The 17907-nt window shown below is 45.7% G+C and overlaps 1 protein-coding gene across 7 annotated transcripts in view; it reads left to right on the top strand.

The window, feature by feature from the left end:
* Positions 1 to 17907, top strand: part of LOC100118904 (protein Skeletor, isoforms B/C) — a 56004-nt gene that overhangs the window by 7947 nt on the left and 30150 nt on the right. The window contains exons 1-2 of one of the 7 annotated variants that reach the window (XM_016987198.2): positions 6098 to 6183; positions 17028 to 17223. The exons of 2 other annotated variants lie outside the window; for them this stretch is intronic. In XM_016987198.2, the coding sequence (XP_016842687.1) occupies positions 17154 to 17223 (70 nt within the window). In that variant the 5' untranslated portion in view covers positions 6098 to 6183; positions 17028 to 17153. Of the gene's footprint in view, positions 1 to 6097; positions 6184 to 15553; positions 17224 to 17907 lie in introns of those variants that run through there. 4 more of the 7 variants (XM_016987197.3, XM_016987201.3, XM_016987200.2 and 1 more) reach the window with 4 other exon arrangements.

Raw genomic sequence — 17907 nt, 5'->3', positions numbered from 1 at the left:
AGTCATAACAAGCGATGATAAAATAAATCAAGTGCATGATAGAGATTCTAAAGATCCTCGTTACCTTTCATTGAAAGGTAAAGAACGCAAAGTTATTGGAGAAAGATTAAAACATCAGTCAGTCGAATCTTATGCAAATGAAATAATAATGAATACTAGTACTAAGTTAAAAGAAGATGGTCATCTGCAAGATCTGCGTCGAGTGCATGTGTACCACAAGATCGCATCCGAAATAAACAGTGTAAATATTTCGACACTAGAGTCCTATGATAAAGGAGACTTATTACAACTATGGATCGAGGAAAGTCGACTGAAAAATCACTTCTTAAGAAGTGCTGGCCTTCCTTTAAATGCAGAAATATATGTATATTGTATGAAACCTTGAATTGATGACGGGACAAAAAGATACAATTTTAAATTACTACTGGATCCGTCGTAAGGAAGCCAGAAAATTTTGATTGCAAGCTCATTTTTTATTATTGCATCTTAGCTAGAGATGATAAAGAAATGTTTAAACTAAGTCATATGATTCCGTCGGAGTACAACACACCATCCATAAATAACTGGCTCGGTATTTTGCAGTATTTTGTTACGGAGTGTTAAAAGTGGCCATTATAAAACATTGTCGTAACAGATCATGCATATGCCATAGTAAAATCTATAATAGAATAATGGAATAAAATGAGTCTTTGAGTATATTTACAAACTACATATGAACTCCTGAACTCAAAAAATCCTCGGGCCATACAACTTATAATCGTAAAGATATGTTATGGCTATTTTTCACATAATATTGCAAAAACTATCGACAAATTATACGTTGCTGGAAAAAATAAGAGACCTACAAGACATTGAAGCAGGTTTTGAAAGATTGCATTTAAGTGTTATGCGTGGCTAAAAGTTTCAATGAGATAGATAAACTATTCACACATATTTGTATTGTTTTTCTCAATAAATATACAGCAGTAGCTAATGATAGTATAAGGATACTCACCGGATTACATAATTCTAATGTCTCTAAATTAAACAGTGGCAATGAGGAAAAAATTAAAGAAATTGATGAAGAGATTGAAACGATATTTGACGATTGGGAAAGAAGTGACGCAATTTATAGGAATTCAGCGTACTACAGAAGATATAACGCCATCATGGTTAAGGAACAGACAGAAGCAGATAAACGCAATGAAAATCTAGCCGATGACGATATTAATAAATTTTATGCTCCTGAATTTTGGATAAGGTACTTACCAAATAAATGGCTTATGCAAGATTTTGGAGTTCATTAGACCTCGATGTTTGCTTTCGAAGTGTCACGAGTCAGTAATGCTTACATCGAAAGCTCTAATAGAATTATAGAACAGTTTGTGTTGAAAGAGCGCACATAGTCTTCCATCGGAAATGTGGTAAGAGCTTTAAAGTCAGGTGCAGAGCATACTGCTGCATACATAGTACTAAACGAAGACTTGAAAAGAAGCAGGCAATCGCGTGATAAACCCAAATATCCTACGGTTCAATCTGAAAACGTTGTATTTCCTACTAAAACTAATAATTCTGAGGTTAAATCGGAAAAAAATAAAAGCATTAAAAACAATAAGAAAGCTTCTAACGAAGACGAAATGGAAGATGATGGCGCATCAAATCCATTTGTGGTAGAAAGTTGCAATAAGAAGAAGCAACAGAAAGGAAAAAGAACCACAGGGATTAATGTTGGTGTACTCATGAAAGTAAGTAAAGATATTGAAAAAGAGCTTGCAAAGTTGCAAGAAAAGCACGCAAAACTTGATGAGCTTAAGGGACACTACACCTATGTGCCTGAAGTTTGCAACGTTGCTACCAACGAACATTTTTTTTAGTTAGTCGGTTTTTTGCAGTGGAAAATTGTTATTCAACTTAAAAAAAAGACTAAATATAAAGTTTGGCGACGATTCGATCCAAGGAACATTGACCAGAGGACACTGAAAAGTCCGAGCCTGATATGCATATAAAGTTGGTCGATGTTAGTTTAGTCACAGAAAAAGTAATTAAATTACCCCTTTTTTATAACGGAATATTGTTGCTGACATCAATACTAGTATGTGAAAAAAAATTGGTCGGGATCAAAGATGGGGAACCTTTCCTAGAGGGCCGTCCAAGATACCCAATGACTTTATCTCGATTTTTCGTACGACACATAAGTAATTTACCCCTTCTTTACAACGGGATATTGATGTCAGCAACAATATCCCGTTATAAAAAAGGGGTAAATCACTTATGTTCCGTACGAAAAATCGATAAAGTCAAAAATTGACGAGATACGTGTCTTGGAGCACCCTCTAGACGAGGTTCCCCATATTGGATCCCGACCAAAATTTTTCACATACTAATATTGATGTCGACTAAAAAAAAAATTTTCGTTGGTAGCAACGTTGCAAACTTCAGGCACATACAACACCTTTAAATCCTAAAAAAAAGAATTATGAGTAAAAATTACAAAATTAAAGTAAATCATTTGAAATTTTTTTTAGTGATATTTAGTATAAATACCTTTAACTTTACCGTGCTAAAACCTTAATTATTCCTGCTGGCCCATTGTGGCACTCAGTGCTATGTATTGTGAATTTTTTCACTGTCCGTAGGATTCCAAGTGAACGAATGGTTCTTGTGGACTTAAATTCAAGAAGGATACTTTGCACACCTGTAGTTCTGGTGTGAATGCAGGGATTTCAATTTGAATGTTTCATTTTGATGACTAGCTTTAGTGCTAAAAGTCTAAAACTAAAAATATGGGTTTTCCATGTCGTACGATTACGGGAGTAAAAAGGCTTCATTTAAGTTGAAATTTTGCGAAAATATCTATCTTTTGAACACCTCGGCTAGGTTCTTTTTGTAGCTTATGAAACCATTTAGTTTAAAAGATTTTAGGATTGAAAATTATATGATTTAATATTGTGACAGGTACTCCTACAGTAAAATAATTAAAGTTGAAAGTATTTTAAAAATCATGAATGTACTGTATTTGAACAATATTGTATTTATAAATTTTGTTGGAGGAAGATACGTGCCAAAGAATTAGCAGCAGTTTTTTGAGCAGTAAGACGGATCGTAATGCGGTTTTTTGCATTCGATTCGTTAGAGCGTCAGGAAATTTTGTAACCTAGTGTGATTAATTACTTCTTTGAAAATGCATTGTTGCATAAATAAAATGCATTTTAAAATTGCATTCCAAGGAGACATTAAATACAAAATTTGCAAGTCTCCGAGAATTTTACGGGAAATTGTAACTCTGATGAATCGGATGCAAAAAACCACATTACGATCCGTCTTACCCTGGTAGAAAAAGAACCAACCAAAATGGCCTGTGAATTAAGAATTGGCTAAAAATGTTGGCCAACGCTTATCATGAATATTAGCCAACATTTAACCAACGATTCGGGAAAATTTAAAATGTAGTAATTTAAGGTTATGAAATTTTAATACTATTATAGTGATTTATAATTTCGGTTTGTGATATACCTATAATAAATATATAGAATATGCTAAGCTCTTGATGTCTACGTAAATTTTCACCGTGAGTGTTGTTCAGGTCACCCGGATCTCTAAAAAATGTTGTCCAGGTGTTTATTATGGGAAAAAATGTTAGGCTTAGTAATGCGCTTCATGGTTTGCGGTGTGTAGGTGTAAGTTCTGCTCGAAGATGATGAACACGTTACCCGCGAGTCTCGTAGACGATGTCCAGATCTCCAAGAATCTCAGCGGCTAGTGATCATTCCTATACCCAGTCTAGTTATGAGTACAAATCGCAGTTTGTTAGTGAAATATAAAATTGAGGAAATTTTTCCAAAATTTTCCAATATTTTCAAACATTTTTGGAAGTTTTGTATAGTAATTATTTCCACAGAGCGCGCTACCTATATTTTATATTATTTTCCTTTCGTCGAAAACCTAGACATCGTCTACGAGAGACCCGAGTGACGTGCTCATCATCTTCAAACAGAAATTACATCTGCATATCGAAAGCCACAGAGCGCGCCAACTAGATTTAAGTGATCAGGCGAATTCCTGGCATCGGATTGAGTTACGACGAATTTTTTAGCTTTGTCGATAATTTTTTACCAACTGAACACAGCGAGTCAAAGCGGACTGCAATTTTACTATAGTGGTAAAGCAATTTTTTATGAATGTATAGTAAATATTCACACAAACATACGATATTTTCTGCATAGTTTGATTTTGTCTCCCGATTAGGAGAAAATATAGTAATTTTTAGTGATACATTGCAAACAGGTTCCCATTTGAGTTGCACTTGTGTGACGTATAATCAGTCTCTCACACGCAATTGACTAATACTAACAAACAATTTTTCATAACTCAGGCATGAAATGAACCTCTTTTGACGCCAGATGGTAGCGTAGAAAATCGTTCATTGCGAGCGTGTGTGAAAAAGTTCGAACTTGAGTGGGGACAAATGACCATTTTTCCCCTAGAGGAAAAAACAGATCATTACAGCGGGGAAAATAATAAAAAATAAGCCGCATTTTTCCCTGCTATAAATGCGTGTTTTTTAAGTTTTTGCAAATTTTATGTATTCTTTAAAATTGAACTTTGAACACAAAAAATAACTCTATCGTGCACGATTCCATACGTTACTTTCTGGTGTTAAAAGAGGTCTTTTCATGCCCTCGTTGTAAAAAATACGGTGTGTACCATGGGAAGAAAGGCTATCTGAGACTCGGGTGACGTGTTTTCAGCACTCGACTCCGACTCGTGTTGAACACCTCACCCTCGCTTGAAATAGCCTATTTTCTCCCCTTGATGCACAATGTACTATTAAAGAATTTATCAATCTTTACAATTTCTATCTCCACGTGTATTTTTCGAGTTTTAATGTTTTCAGTAGTTTATCGCATCGATAAGCTAGATTTTCAGGCTTCCATTGAATGAACCTTAACTGAATTCTACAGTTGTATCCCGCTAGACATTCCTGTAGTGGACTAAGTAAATCTATCTCAAAAAGTTGCGCACTTCAATTTTCGAGCGATGAAAAATTTGGAAACTCGTAACTGCATCGTTAGAGCTGTGAACGGAAAGCACAAAAAATAAAGGCAACTCGGCAAACCTCATATGAAAAGTCAGGCGCGTAGCGCAATAATTAGGTCAAAGCTCACTCCGACACTCTTCTAACGAAATACCGCAGGCGAGCCGAGAAAAGGTGCAGGCATAAAGAGCCTGAAACACACAGAGTACCTAAGCTATATAAGGTAGTAGCGGCGAGCAAATCAATTTTCTCTACGATGCACTACCTCAGTACCTCCTCGGCCGCTGCTCCCTCCCTTGTTTTCCCCGCGATTTTCTCGCCAGGGACTCCCACCCGCCGGCAGAGAGTACATACGGGGGGAATATTTTATCGATCATAAATTCGCGGGGCCACGACAAAGAGACTCGGAACGAGACGCGAGAGCTCTGTGTATAGCTATATTATTGGGAGCAAGAGGGAGACTCGCGAGAAGCCGAGCACATGCGCCCCGAGCAAAAACGCCAGTGCGCAACGCCGGCGGATGGGAGTATCCGTATATATCTATATATAGCCACTAACGCCGAGAGGCGCGAGAGGAAGCTTTTTTGCACGAGCGATAAACGATGCTAAATGCGCCGCGAGTGTCGGGGAATTAGTTTCGGCCACTATTAAATGCGCTGTGGTCATCACCGGTGCGCAACAGCATTGCGCAGAATTTATGCCTGGCGGGAAGCGAACCGCGGTGGTTGAGTGGATAACCGCGCCGTAACGGGGCTGTAACGGCGCACTGAAAAGCCCGCGCGAGAGCCGAATTCGATTAAGCTCCTCTCGCCCTGGGCATACCTGCACGCCAGCGAGATCGATCGCATCGCGCCCGCGAGTCGTATGATTTTGCGATGAAAATTGTTCGAAGCGGAGTCGGGGAAAAGTGTCTCTGGCCTGGCGCATCGAAGCAGGGCGCGAGAAAGCGCGAGAGGCGCAGCGCGTAGGGGGTGGCGAAACAGCCTCACCAGCGGCACCAGCGGCACCAGCGGCAGCTGCCTTAGGTGGGAGGCAAGCAGGAGCCCGCGCAGAGGAGGGATAGAATTCTGCGGCTCTCCGCGGGAACAGCCGTCTGCGGCCGGCCAGAGTCCGGACTCCGGCCGTCTCCGCGAGAGCTGCACCGGCGTCGCGTGCCCCCCTATGTCCAAGTAATACGATCTCCCGAATAATTCGCGAGTGATGGAGAGAGAGAGAGAGAGAGAGAGAGAGAGAGAGAGAGAGAGAGAGAAAGGTCACGATGCTTCGCGCTCGTCCAGTGCGTGTCGCTCGACTGCGGGGGTGCCTGAGGCGTTTTTCCTCTCTCCTGGCTGTACAGGGCTGCGTCCGACGATTCTAGGAATTTCTATAGGTGGCTCGTTCTTCCTTGCGCTCGCACTTGGCATTTCTCGAGACATCGCGCTGACGACCAAGTGATTTTTCCTGCGATGAAGTGTCCTCACGGTTCGCGCAAAAAGTGTGATTGTTTTTGTTGCCAAAGTGTCGGTAGTTTGATTTTCAGGATTTTCCATCCCAAGGTACTAGCCACGCATTAGCTCGTTATGCTGGATATACTAGATGTTTGCTCGTTTTCATATACCTCTCTAATAGATGTCTACGCAAACACGAACTTGCATCACGACTCGAACATATCTCAAGATGTTCAAACAAACAGCCAACTCAAACACAGACGTACACAACATGTAGCTCGAATCTCTATGTATCTTTCGACTCATTAAACCTTATATCTTTTTCAAAGCTCGCTGAGCTGTGCTTTATATTGCGTAGTCGCTGCGTAACGTTTCGCAACCTGGCTGCTGAGTGTTTAGCGATCAATGTCATCTGCCTGCGGGAGAACAAGTTCACCTCACGCGACAGCCTTCGATGTTTCATATACCATAGCCGTGTTCCGATCTATGTCACACAATGTAACAAATCGTAAACCGTCGAATGAACACGGCATACTTGGATTACACGCCATTTCATTTGTTGCGCGCTGAATGCGCTCATCGCTCATAGAGCTTTGTCATAGTTGACAAAGTTGGAGAAAAGCATTAGTACGGTTAAAAAAAAAACCAGATAAGCCGGAGCCAGACTCGTCCAATAAGAGGCGCTATCCCCTGGCAAGTCCTCTTGATCCAAAGCAACCGCCCTCTCGACGTATCCGAGTGATCCGAGCGTCAGCGCCAAGACACGCTCTCGCGGTTCATTAGCTCCGCGAGCTCGAGCTTCGCAATTAGAGAGCAGAGCTTGCGCGCATATTATTCCACGAGTGCGACGCGCGACTACGTTAGGCCATGAGCAGCCGAGAAATTAAGTGTCTCGGCCCCTCGACTCTGCGCGCCGCGAGGCTCTTTGTTCCTCCGAGCTTGCGCGTGTGTTACGCAAGCTCCGCTCGCCCGTCGGAGGAAATTGACCCCGGAATTTTCTCTTTTTGTACGCCCAATTCGCAGAGACTGGAATAAACTGAGATCCAATAAAACTTGGCCGGTCTCGCCCTCTGTGCAGCTCGGAGAGCGAAGGGAACTGCGCTAAACGCAGTTGATATTTACTCCCTTGATTTTATTGTACTTCGCTCTCGGAAGCTCTAGTCGGCCCGAGTCGTTGTGTAAGTGCGACCTAATTGCTGAAAGTTTGGTCTCATCTCAGGGATGAATGCAATCACGATCAATTATTGCGAAAATGAAGGTCTTATAGTTAACCTAATGACTGCTGAAACTTTGCCGAGAAAGCAGTTACGCGCCGTGCGCCCCTCTTATTCTTTTATAATAAGTCTTTTGCGCGAAAAAAGCTTGATCGCGGAGATAAATCTCGCCTGCCAGGCGGTGAAACGCGAAACTAGTCAGCCCTTTGAGCGTTACGTAATTCACGACGTGTTTCCTATGCAAATTTATTGTTGGATCGCTGCGGGAATTTATAAATTTTATACCGCGGGCGACATAAGTTTTCCGGCGTAAAGCTTTGTTGAATTTCTAAACTTTACGGCCGCCGCAGTAAAGCGGAGATTTACGTTGCCGCGAGAAGGAAAAAAGTTGAAAAGAAAGTAAAACGACGCTTCAAAATATTCGAAGCGATGTCGACGAGCAAAGGCCTGATCCATCCCTTTAAAGACCACCAGCACTCGAGTAACATCCCAGAGTTTCTTTAATCCTCCGAAGCTGCAGGCGTACGAATTATGAATTAGCCAACAAACGACTCGCCCTACCTATAACGGGTGCACTCGCGCTGGCCTCATTGAAAATTCGCGAAAATCCGAGCACGTACTCGTTATCGTCGCCGCGACAACTTTTCCCCCCGTCCTGGCAACGTGGCAGGCTGTCTGCAGCATACTCGTATAGTTATGCGCGCGTATAAAGCTGCGAGTGAGGGAGACGTGGAGGGAGGTGGGGCAATGAAATTAACCCATCTGGCTACATCACAGGGGCGTGTTTGGGACGGCGGAGAGCGCGCGCGGCGCAACTGGTTGATTTATTATCGCGCGCTGTGTCTGCTCCCCGAGCTTTTTCGCGCGCGCTGTGCAGCTATAATGCTCGCTCCTTTTTAACGCGCCACCGTCTGCCATTGTCCCGTTCTCGGCTCGTTTATTTAGCTTTTTCAGTCGTTACGAGGCTTCGCGGCGCGTTATGAAATTTTCCGGAATCCAGCTCTTCTAGTGCGCTACGCTTTTTCCGCCCCCTCGTTTAAAGCCGCCCACTGAATAAATTTATTTAACTCGTAAAGGAAACGTTGCGCAATCGGTAGAACTTTTTTACTTCTTACATTCAGTTATTCTGTATGTATATGTCTCCCTCCAGCCCTCCCACCCCTCTCCCCCCCCCCCCGCTTCGAGCGCTCGCACGTCGGATCGAATCGAGTAACTCTCCCGCGGCCGCTCTGGGGTGGGCGCGAATTAAATACCAGCAACAGCATCGACTTTGCATTCGGCCTGCAAATTGCTTTATTCAAATGGCCGCTTCTCTATAGTCGTAAACTCGCGCGCTTATCGACTTAACGGCTCTTAACGCCGCGCGTCGTTCAGCCGCATACACCCCCCGCGGCGACGAGGACGTATACAGCATCAGCGTGGCGGCAGTAGTCCCCTCGCGGCAGCCCTTTTATATCTGCAGCCGAGGCCGCTTTCGCTTATGCGACTACCTTCCCGATCTTGATACAAATTGAATCTTTTCTCTTCCCAGTCGCCGCGTGTACGTCTATTATATTTATTTGATTCATTTTGATGGTTTCGTTTGACCGCGATTTCGTATTCATTGGCGGAGGATTCCGGCTTTGCATTGCGGGAGACAGTTGTTAAAAATCTATTTTGCCTGATTATCGTTTTTATATACTTATAACGCAGAACCTTAGAACGTAACGAGATGCGCATTGTTGTAGGTTGTAGCTAACCAATAATACAAACTCCCTACTTATCCCACGCACGAACCAACCGAGCATTCGCGGCCATAGAGGGCCATAGACTTTTGTGAGTGGGAATTCCTTCTGGCAGGTGGCGCCACTCGTGTAATCGTCATTGATATAATGCTACGTCGATGAACATTATTCGAAAAAATGAGATAAATTAAACATCAGATTGAAATTACACTTATGACTTGTCATTAAAAAACAAAACCCAGTTGATTATGCAACGAATGCCAATGCCGAATACTCTTTCCGGAATATCGATTCAAAGTTTCTGGTACAGTAGGCTATAACCGGCGGCGCAAAACTATCATCAATCATTCACAAATAACCCCTCTACGATTCCGTTTAATGCCCTGCCGGATCCCCTCAAATCCAAAGATATCCCGAAGAAGGAGTCGCACTCTATAAACGATCTTCCCTTTTATTCGACTAAATCTGATATCTCCTTTTCTGCACCCCCTAATTTACCATTCTAATATCGACCCTCCTTTTCACTTTCTCTTTTCTCTATCCGAATCTTTCTCCGCTTCTCCGTTCTCGAGCTGGCTTATCTGGTATCTCGGAGCATAATACGTATGTTTACTGCATTGCGTTGTAAAAAAGCAAGAATAGTTTAAACAAGTAGATAAGGTAAATGTTGGTCGGACACATGGCTATGGGCTGTAGTTTTGAATCTTTTTGATTGTGTTTGTTTTTTATCTAATTAGTTGTCGCGTTCTCTTCTATCGAATCAAGTATGATGGGCATCATCGCGAGCAAAAAGTACACAAAGCGACCGCTAGGTGGCGAGTGCCGTTCCGTATCCCACGCGTCTTTTTAGGTTTTTTAAGCCATAAAGGCCCAGAAGGCGACAGTAGAGTCGCTCCTCGGCCTACAACTGGCTGAGATCAAAGTGCCACTTTTTTGTACCTAGCGCGACCTCTATGCACGGCGTGGTTTGTCCTGCCGGCGGCTTGACCTGAGGAGGCGCCCGTCGTAGCAGCACGTCGTTGACGATCAACTCCTGGGGGTGCGCCCGCGGGAGGGGTTCTCACGATGTGCAATTGCGCACGCACTTTGATCTTTTTTGTCGCCAGTATCGCCGGTAGGCCGCGGGAGCCCACAATCATAATCAAAAATACATTTTCTACCCAGCATTTTTAGGTTCACGCGAGCACTTCTACGGAAAATTGTTTTACGACAATTACGTTAAATACTCGATTGATAAGATTTTTTTTTAAGAGCGCATCTACCGAACTATCTTTTTAATGGTCCTTTACTGCGGTGGCAGTTTAAATTCATAACCAAATTTGACATAAGAATTTTTATGCAATGCATAAGATTACAGACGAAAATGACGTAGCAGTAGAAACAAAAAGTACAAGGGAGAGCTTTGACAATAATTGAGAAAGAAGAAAAATCAAACAGTAAATAATTTACAAAATCTCGATTTTCTTGCAGAATCAAGTCATTTTTATATTTTCTTTAAATTCTTATCATTTTTTAGCTAAGCAGCAGTTAAATTTTTTTTTCAATTAAAGCTTTTAAAGAAAGTGACAAGATAATAATTATTTTAAAAAATATTGCGAGTATAAAATTCTGTACAAACGAATTTCATGCGAGAAACACCGGATCCGACATTTTTCAATACATTAAATCCCGCAATCATTATTCTATAGGGAGATTTCGGGATACACGACCTTTGTTTGATTAAATTCCAATGTAAGAATGCTTTATTTGTCAACAAATGGTGCAAAGTTAATGAAATAAAGTCAAAACTATAGTTCAAATAGTCGCATCAATTCAATATTTGCGTCATATCTAGTTGTTCAACTATTCTTGCTATCATCAAACGTAATCTCTATCTCTGTGTAGACCTGTATACTTTTGAATCGTCACAATTTTTACAAATCCTGCATGTTATAGCTGTGCAAATTGAACATTTGTTTTTTTTTTTCGACAAATGGAATTAATATACCAGATACGACTACTGAATATATTCACTCATAATCCTCGAGTAACATGTAGTTTGGAATCGAATCAATTGGCATTCATAAAAAGAACGTGTAATGAGATTTAATTGCATAATGAGAATATTCACTTCATGAAACGTTGATTGCCTTCCAGCCCCTCGCAGTGGCATAATGTATAATAACGAAAGACACATTTCGGAATATCATTAGTTATATGCTGGTTATGTATCGCGTTGATGAATATCCAACTATACCATACATTTGAGATATTGTAACAGCTTGAAAACGCGGGTTTATCGCCACTAGACGCATGGAAAGGAAAAAAATTGATAAAAAATTCAAGAGCAGAGTTTTAAACACCTTTTCTCGTATAATAAGTCCTCTTTCAGCCTGCATGTTCCTTCATGCACGCCTGCGAGCCTTATAATCCGCAAAAGTACTCTCTCAAAGCCTCTTCATTTAATCCTGCCGTCGAAATTTTACTTACGAGCTAGCACTGCTGCACTGCACTCGTTAACCTCTGCTGCTCTTCTTTCCTCGACTATTCATCCGGACGACTCTGCTCTGGGCTTTTTCCGCGTCTGCTGCGCTGCAGTACTGCTTAATAAGCTGGCAGGAAAATTAGAAAGATGATCCGCGCCGAACAAGACGAGTCGCTGGTTTTCCAAAAGGTTCCCTCCAACGAGGAAATTGCTCGAGAACATAAAAGTCAGTATAGTCACAAAAAGCAGGGGGTAGATATCCGCTTAATGGACGCGATGACGATTTCAGACGCACGCGTGCCGATTGATTGCGTCGATCCTCGTTTATACATGCACGTTATAGGGGTGTCGCGCGACTGTGACGATGATCTTCGATTTACTCAAACGTCCGGCTGTAACCCCTCATTTGGGATAATCGAGACCGACTGTACGGAGCTGATGCGTTTCGGGGGTGCGTATCGACGCTGGCTGGAATCGAAAACTATTATAGGCTGGCCGAGAGAAGGGGCCGCGAGGATAAAAAGTAAAAATGAAATGAAAAAGCCGAGAGTTTGGAGAGAGAGAGAGAGAGAGAGAGAGAGAGAGAGAGAGAGAGAGAGAGAGAGAGAGAGGATAAGCGAGGGGCTAGTCGAGACAGTGAAAGCTGGAGCTCCTCGCAGTAATTCAGCCCTTGAACTCCGGGCCGCAGCAGAGCGCGGGATGAAGCGCGGGATGAAGCGAGAGAGAGAGAGAGAGCCTAGCCCGGCGGCTATTGCGCATCCGGAGTAGGCGAGGGCGCGCATCGCCTGCCGGGGAGCCTCGGGTAAACAGCGAATTCATTTCGATCGCTAGCTCGCGCCAAGCTATATATAGTGTACTCGCTATACGCTTATGCGACAGCCGATGTCTGTGTGCAGTCGACCAATCGGCTGCTCCTGATAATGCGATGCAGCTTATATCGGCCTTATGCGGACGCTTTAGATTTTTCCCCTCTAATATCTCTCGATTCACGATACGAGGATTTCAGACAAAAGGCTGCGTCATCCGGCCTCCTTTTCCCGCGCTTCTCCTCCTGGTCATGATGCGAGGATGACTGTTGCAATAGTTTTCAAGAAATCTTATCCGAAAAATTATACCCAACTCCAACCTCCAGTTTACGTTTGCTCGCATTCTCTCTCAAAAGAAGGAACGAAGCCGATGTAGGACAAGTCGAATCCATCGAGTGTCGACGAGCGTCGCGCCTAACGAAATCACGATACTTGGTGCGCCGAGACAAAAAGCGCGCAGTTTCCATTTTGACGAATCTCGGAAAATGCCGTATAAAGCGCGAGGCTAAAGTGAATCGCAAAAGCGGAGCAGGGAGAAACGGCTTGACCCAATTGTCCTCGAGTTGCGTCTCGCGAAAAATGTATACAATCTGCGCGAGGTAGGAGAATTTGTGAACAATATTTGAAACGGATGATTAAATTCGAGTTGTGCGTTTATCCGTGACGGCCGGGAGGACCCGAAAAATGCTTCGATTTCGAATCACTGCTGCACACAGGTGTCGTTTCGCGGAAAAGCACGGGAAAACTCCCGACTCGGCTGAAAAGAAAAACCGAATCAATAAAGCGTCGCTCCTCGCCGCCTCCTCCTCCTCCTCCCGCGGGCTCTCCTTCCGCTGTGCAGTTTGTATGTATAAGCGGCGTCTTTCTCATCTCAGGCTCGAACGATTGCAGCCTATTATCGCAACAGCCTGATCCCCATCGGTACGAAGAGAGGCTTAATTTAATCCCATGCACTGCATAATCACATTCGAAAGCTACAATCTAATTTCCGCGTTTTAATAAAAACTCAGCACCTGATATTAGCGCTTTCGTTCCAGAGGCCAGCTAATTATTTTCCCGCCTTTTTGCCAGCTACTTCCGGCCGGTGTTCCGCAAGCTCTCGCAGCCTCTCTCGCTGCGCAGCTTTTTGTTCTCTCTCCCTCTCTGGCGCGCGGAGGCTCGGGTCGCGCCATCTAACGCCCTCTCGGCCAACTGCCGCGTTCGATTCTTAAATGGTAATTTCAGATCGGATTATTTGTTCCGGAGTCGCGAGTAAGATTCAATTGTCGCTCGCTAAATCACAAAGGGGCGAAGCAAGGCCGTCGCGGCGCGACTTAAGTAGTAACGGGCTAATTAAGTCGGACTCCGATGCAGTGTATACCGTCAGCCGCTCGGCGAGGATTAGCTCTGGGAGAATATACGGCGTCGAGTTTTAAACGAGGATATACAGCGGCCTTCTAATTGCCATTTCTTTCTTCCCGAATTCGCGACAACATGTTATAGCCGCGAGGACGTAAGAGCCGAGCCTCGGTCACGGACCAGCCGTCACTCATCGAGCCGCGCGGCGCAAGTTTCGCCGTGTATAGGGTCGCGTAATTCATAAAGGCGATTCGTCGAGTACATAGACTCTCGACGTTAATATATGTGAAGCGCGCACTCGCGCGCGCGTTGCCAACAGCGCTGAGGGAGAGAGGAGCCGAGGCCGCCCCTCGCGCAGTTTATTAGACGCGCGTACGCCCAAAGCCGGCACGTGCCGCCTCCCCTTTGCGCTCGGCTCTCCCTGTACACGCGGTATTAAACTTGGCTACTCGCGAGGTGAGAATCGCATTGCCTCTGCAGACTGCAGAGTTTCGGAGAATCTAGTAGTCGGAGCGAGTTGCAATGCTTTTTGCGCAACTCTTTGCACGGCGCGCGGCTGCATTAGCTTCTTCGATTTTCATGGTTTTGTCGTGCGGTTATTGCGAAATGCTCTTTACTGCTTTTGTCACCGTTGCGAGAAAGTTTCTTTCTCGCCTCAACGACGTCCAGTAACTGCTGATGGTTTTTGCGTGGTTGATCTATGATGAACTTTTTCGCAGACAGCGAAGCGCCGGCGTGTATCGGAAATCGATTTTCTCCCGGGAAATCTCAGCACATGCATAAATAAGGAAAAATCCTATCGCGCGGGACAAGCTAATCCGGAATTCAGAGCCGGGCCTCGCGCGCGCACGACCGAACCTTATAAGCTCTCGTTTGATTATTTCAGAGAGCAGAAACTCGCAGAAAAATATATTATTTCCTCCGGCCCCTCGCGCGCGCTTCGCCGGGCCAAGAGAAAACTAGAAAAGGGAGCAAAGTATAACTCGCCCTCTCGCGCTTTTTCTCGCCTCGCGCTCCGTAATGTACACTCGGCGGTGCAGTATAGGAAAGCGAGTCGTCGGCGCGAATTTGAAATTCCGGCAGCGACGCATCGCCAATCGATCAGTCTCGCATATATACTGTTCCGCGCGCGCGCGCGACGGACCGAAATCGATCAGATTTTTCTCCTTCTGTGCGCTCGTAATACGCTTTTGTTTGCGGGATTCCTCGTGATGGATCGAGGGAGAGAAAAAGCGCGAGCCTGGCCTGATGCGATTACGCGCGCGATGCTTTGTGCATCAGCGAGGACGACGTCGCAATACATAGCGTATCTCAGCTTATTATGTGCCTGCACGATTCGCTCGTGTTTGCGCGTTCCTCTGATGTGTATTCCGCCGGCGTAATGCGCCGCTGCGAGATGGCTGCATGACCTCGGGAATTCCGCTCCGTGATTGCCTGCTGCTGCCGGCCCCGAAAGCGCGCGAAACGTCGCAGGAAAAATCTCGGCCGCCGCTCGACCTTGATAAATCAGCAGCGGCAGAGAAGAGTAGCCCGGCCTGGTCGAAGGTCGCAAGCTCGGCGGCGGCGCGGGAGCGCAAGCTCGAGCCCTCCCACACGGGGAGATGCGCGCGCGCGTGGGTGGAGCTTGACTCGCGCCGGCGTCGGGGGCCAATACATATGCCGGCCCGGAGCTTTCGGCTCAGTCCGAGAGCGGAGCAGAGCCGAGCGTGAGCAGATACCGCACGCGCTGCCGCGGCGCATCTGTGCGCGCGCGCCAAATATCACTGCGGCGAGGCGCCCCTTAACTAGGTATCGACCTACACCTGTGCTACTCCCGCCGTCCGTCCGTCGGTCTCGGTCTACCTGAGCGACCGCTTCCGCCACTGTACTTCCCACGGCGTGCTTCTGACGATCATGCACTCGGTCCTTGTGAAATTTTTCGGGAAAACGCGGCCAAGGTGCAAAGGTGCAAATTTCCGAGTGATGGTCGACTGGAATTTCAGAAACTCCAGCGTGCGTCGGATGAGTCGTTCGGAAGTTGGAATAGTCCGAATAGCTTCATCGCCTCGCACGTGATCACCTCAGTGAGATCGGCGTAACGGACCTCTCTCCGGTCCATCACACGGCGACTCGTCTGCCAAACAGCCTCGCACTCTGAATTATTCATGAAAGAATCCACCGCGGATCGAAGATTTTGAGACGCCTTGAACCTGCAAAGTCGTTAAGTAGTCGTGGCCCGTTAACTTGATTCAGTCAAGTGTTTATGTTGATCGCGGCTGGTATGACACGTTCACACTCGGTCCAGCAGTTTAGCCCGCTGGAAGGAAAAATTTTTAATTTAGAAAACCGCGCCAGCAGCATTAGAGCGCGTTAATCAATATTACAGAGCACACTCGGGCCGCGGACTAATATCGTAAAAAGCTGCGCTGGTTAAAAACACGACGGCGTCAAAGTCAAATGAAAAAAAAGTTGCGCGAGAATACTTTCATTTTACGCGGCGAAATTAATCTCACGGCCGAAAGCGAGAAACTCGTCCAACGGGCTGTTTACCGAAAATAAAATTCGCCTTCACACGCGTTCGCCGAAGTTGTTTAAATATTTGCGAAGAGCTCCAGCTCGATATTAAATTTTCCACGGGTTGTCGCCAGCGCATTGGTATCGCGAGTCTTGGGTCCAATACCCTTATGGGTTTGCCGACGATTCGGAACGATTCCTCGATCGGTCGACGCTCCTTGGCACGTCGGCCATCGCCGCAAGAGGAGCGCGCACACAAAGCGGAGAGTATAGACAGGAGTACCGGCGCCGATTTTACCTTCTCTCTTCTCCGCGTGAATTGCTCGCCGCCGCTCGCCCAGCGCAGCGAAGGTCGCGGATCGGCATCGCCGCCGCTTCGCACGCAGCGAGAGACACGCTTTAGATCGCGTTGGACCGGCTTCGGGTACACACAGACATACGTCTCTCTCCTGTTTCTCTTTCTCGATCGTCTCGATACTCGCGGCAGCCTCGCCCGAACGACCGGTACAGTGCGATCGGCCTCGCTCACCCTCTTGTGGCTTTGCAGATCAAATGTAAGTGTCGCGCGTGATAATCCCAAGTGTGCAGCGGAATAACAGCAGCAGCAGCAGCAGCAGCAACAGAGGAGACGGATAGCGAAGTCATCGACGAAGCGAGGAGAAGAGGAAGCACGATGCCGAGGGCGACGAGGATGCACTTGCTCGCCGGCCTGCTCCTTTGCATCGCCCTGACGTTGCATTCCGGTGAGTTTCAGCGAATGTTCTTGTTTTGGAAGACAAAAGTACGCGCGCCTACAACTTTCTCCCGCGGCAAATATTGCGAAAGTTTGAGCGTATTTTTGAAGAGCACTTTTTTACCGCCGCATAATACGTATACAGGCGCATTAGTTACCGCAGAGCGAAAAAGTTGCGTGCACTCGGCATACTTTCCGAGCGCGACTTTTACTTTTTTCTCGTTTATTAGTTTTGGATAATGCGGAGGCTGCTGCGTGACCTCCGGCGCGAAAACAGTCGAGTCCGCGGCTAAGCGCGCATCAGAAGCCTTACCTCGGGGCCCATAGAAAGGAGGCGAGGAGCTAGGCATTGTGAAGCGCGTTTAAAAGCCGCAGGACGCGCCGATCGCACAATAATATAATACGATTGCGTAACGGGCGGCACATGGCCGAGCCATGGCCTGCTTCTGCGCTCTCGAGGGGACTTTCACTCGAAATTTTAGGCCAACATACGCGCGCGCCGCAAAACGAGACGGTCACTTTTCAGCGCGCTGTGAACGCTGATGTGCAATATCCGCGAGTAATGACGGCAGAGTGCGATTTCAGCGAAAATTTTCCCATAGCCCTGAGCGGCGGATTCCTCAACCTCTCTCTCTCTCTCTCATGCGCGACTTTTCACTCTCAGCACACATAACGCGTACCACACGAGCGTTTC

This window comes from Nasonia vitripennis, chromosome 5 (assembly GCF_009193385.2).
Source record: "Nasonia vitripennis strain AsymCx chromosome 5, Nvit_psr_1.1, whole genome shotgun sequence".
In the NCBI taxonomy this organism is placed as follows: domain Eukaryota; kingdom Metazoa; phylum Arthropoda; class Insecta; order Hymenoptera; family Pteromalidae; genus Nasonia; species Nasonia vitripennis.
The sequence above is the reverse complement of the archived record's forward strand: the minus strand, read 5'-3'. Positions and strand labels throughout refer to the sequence as shown.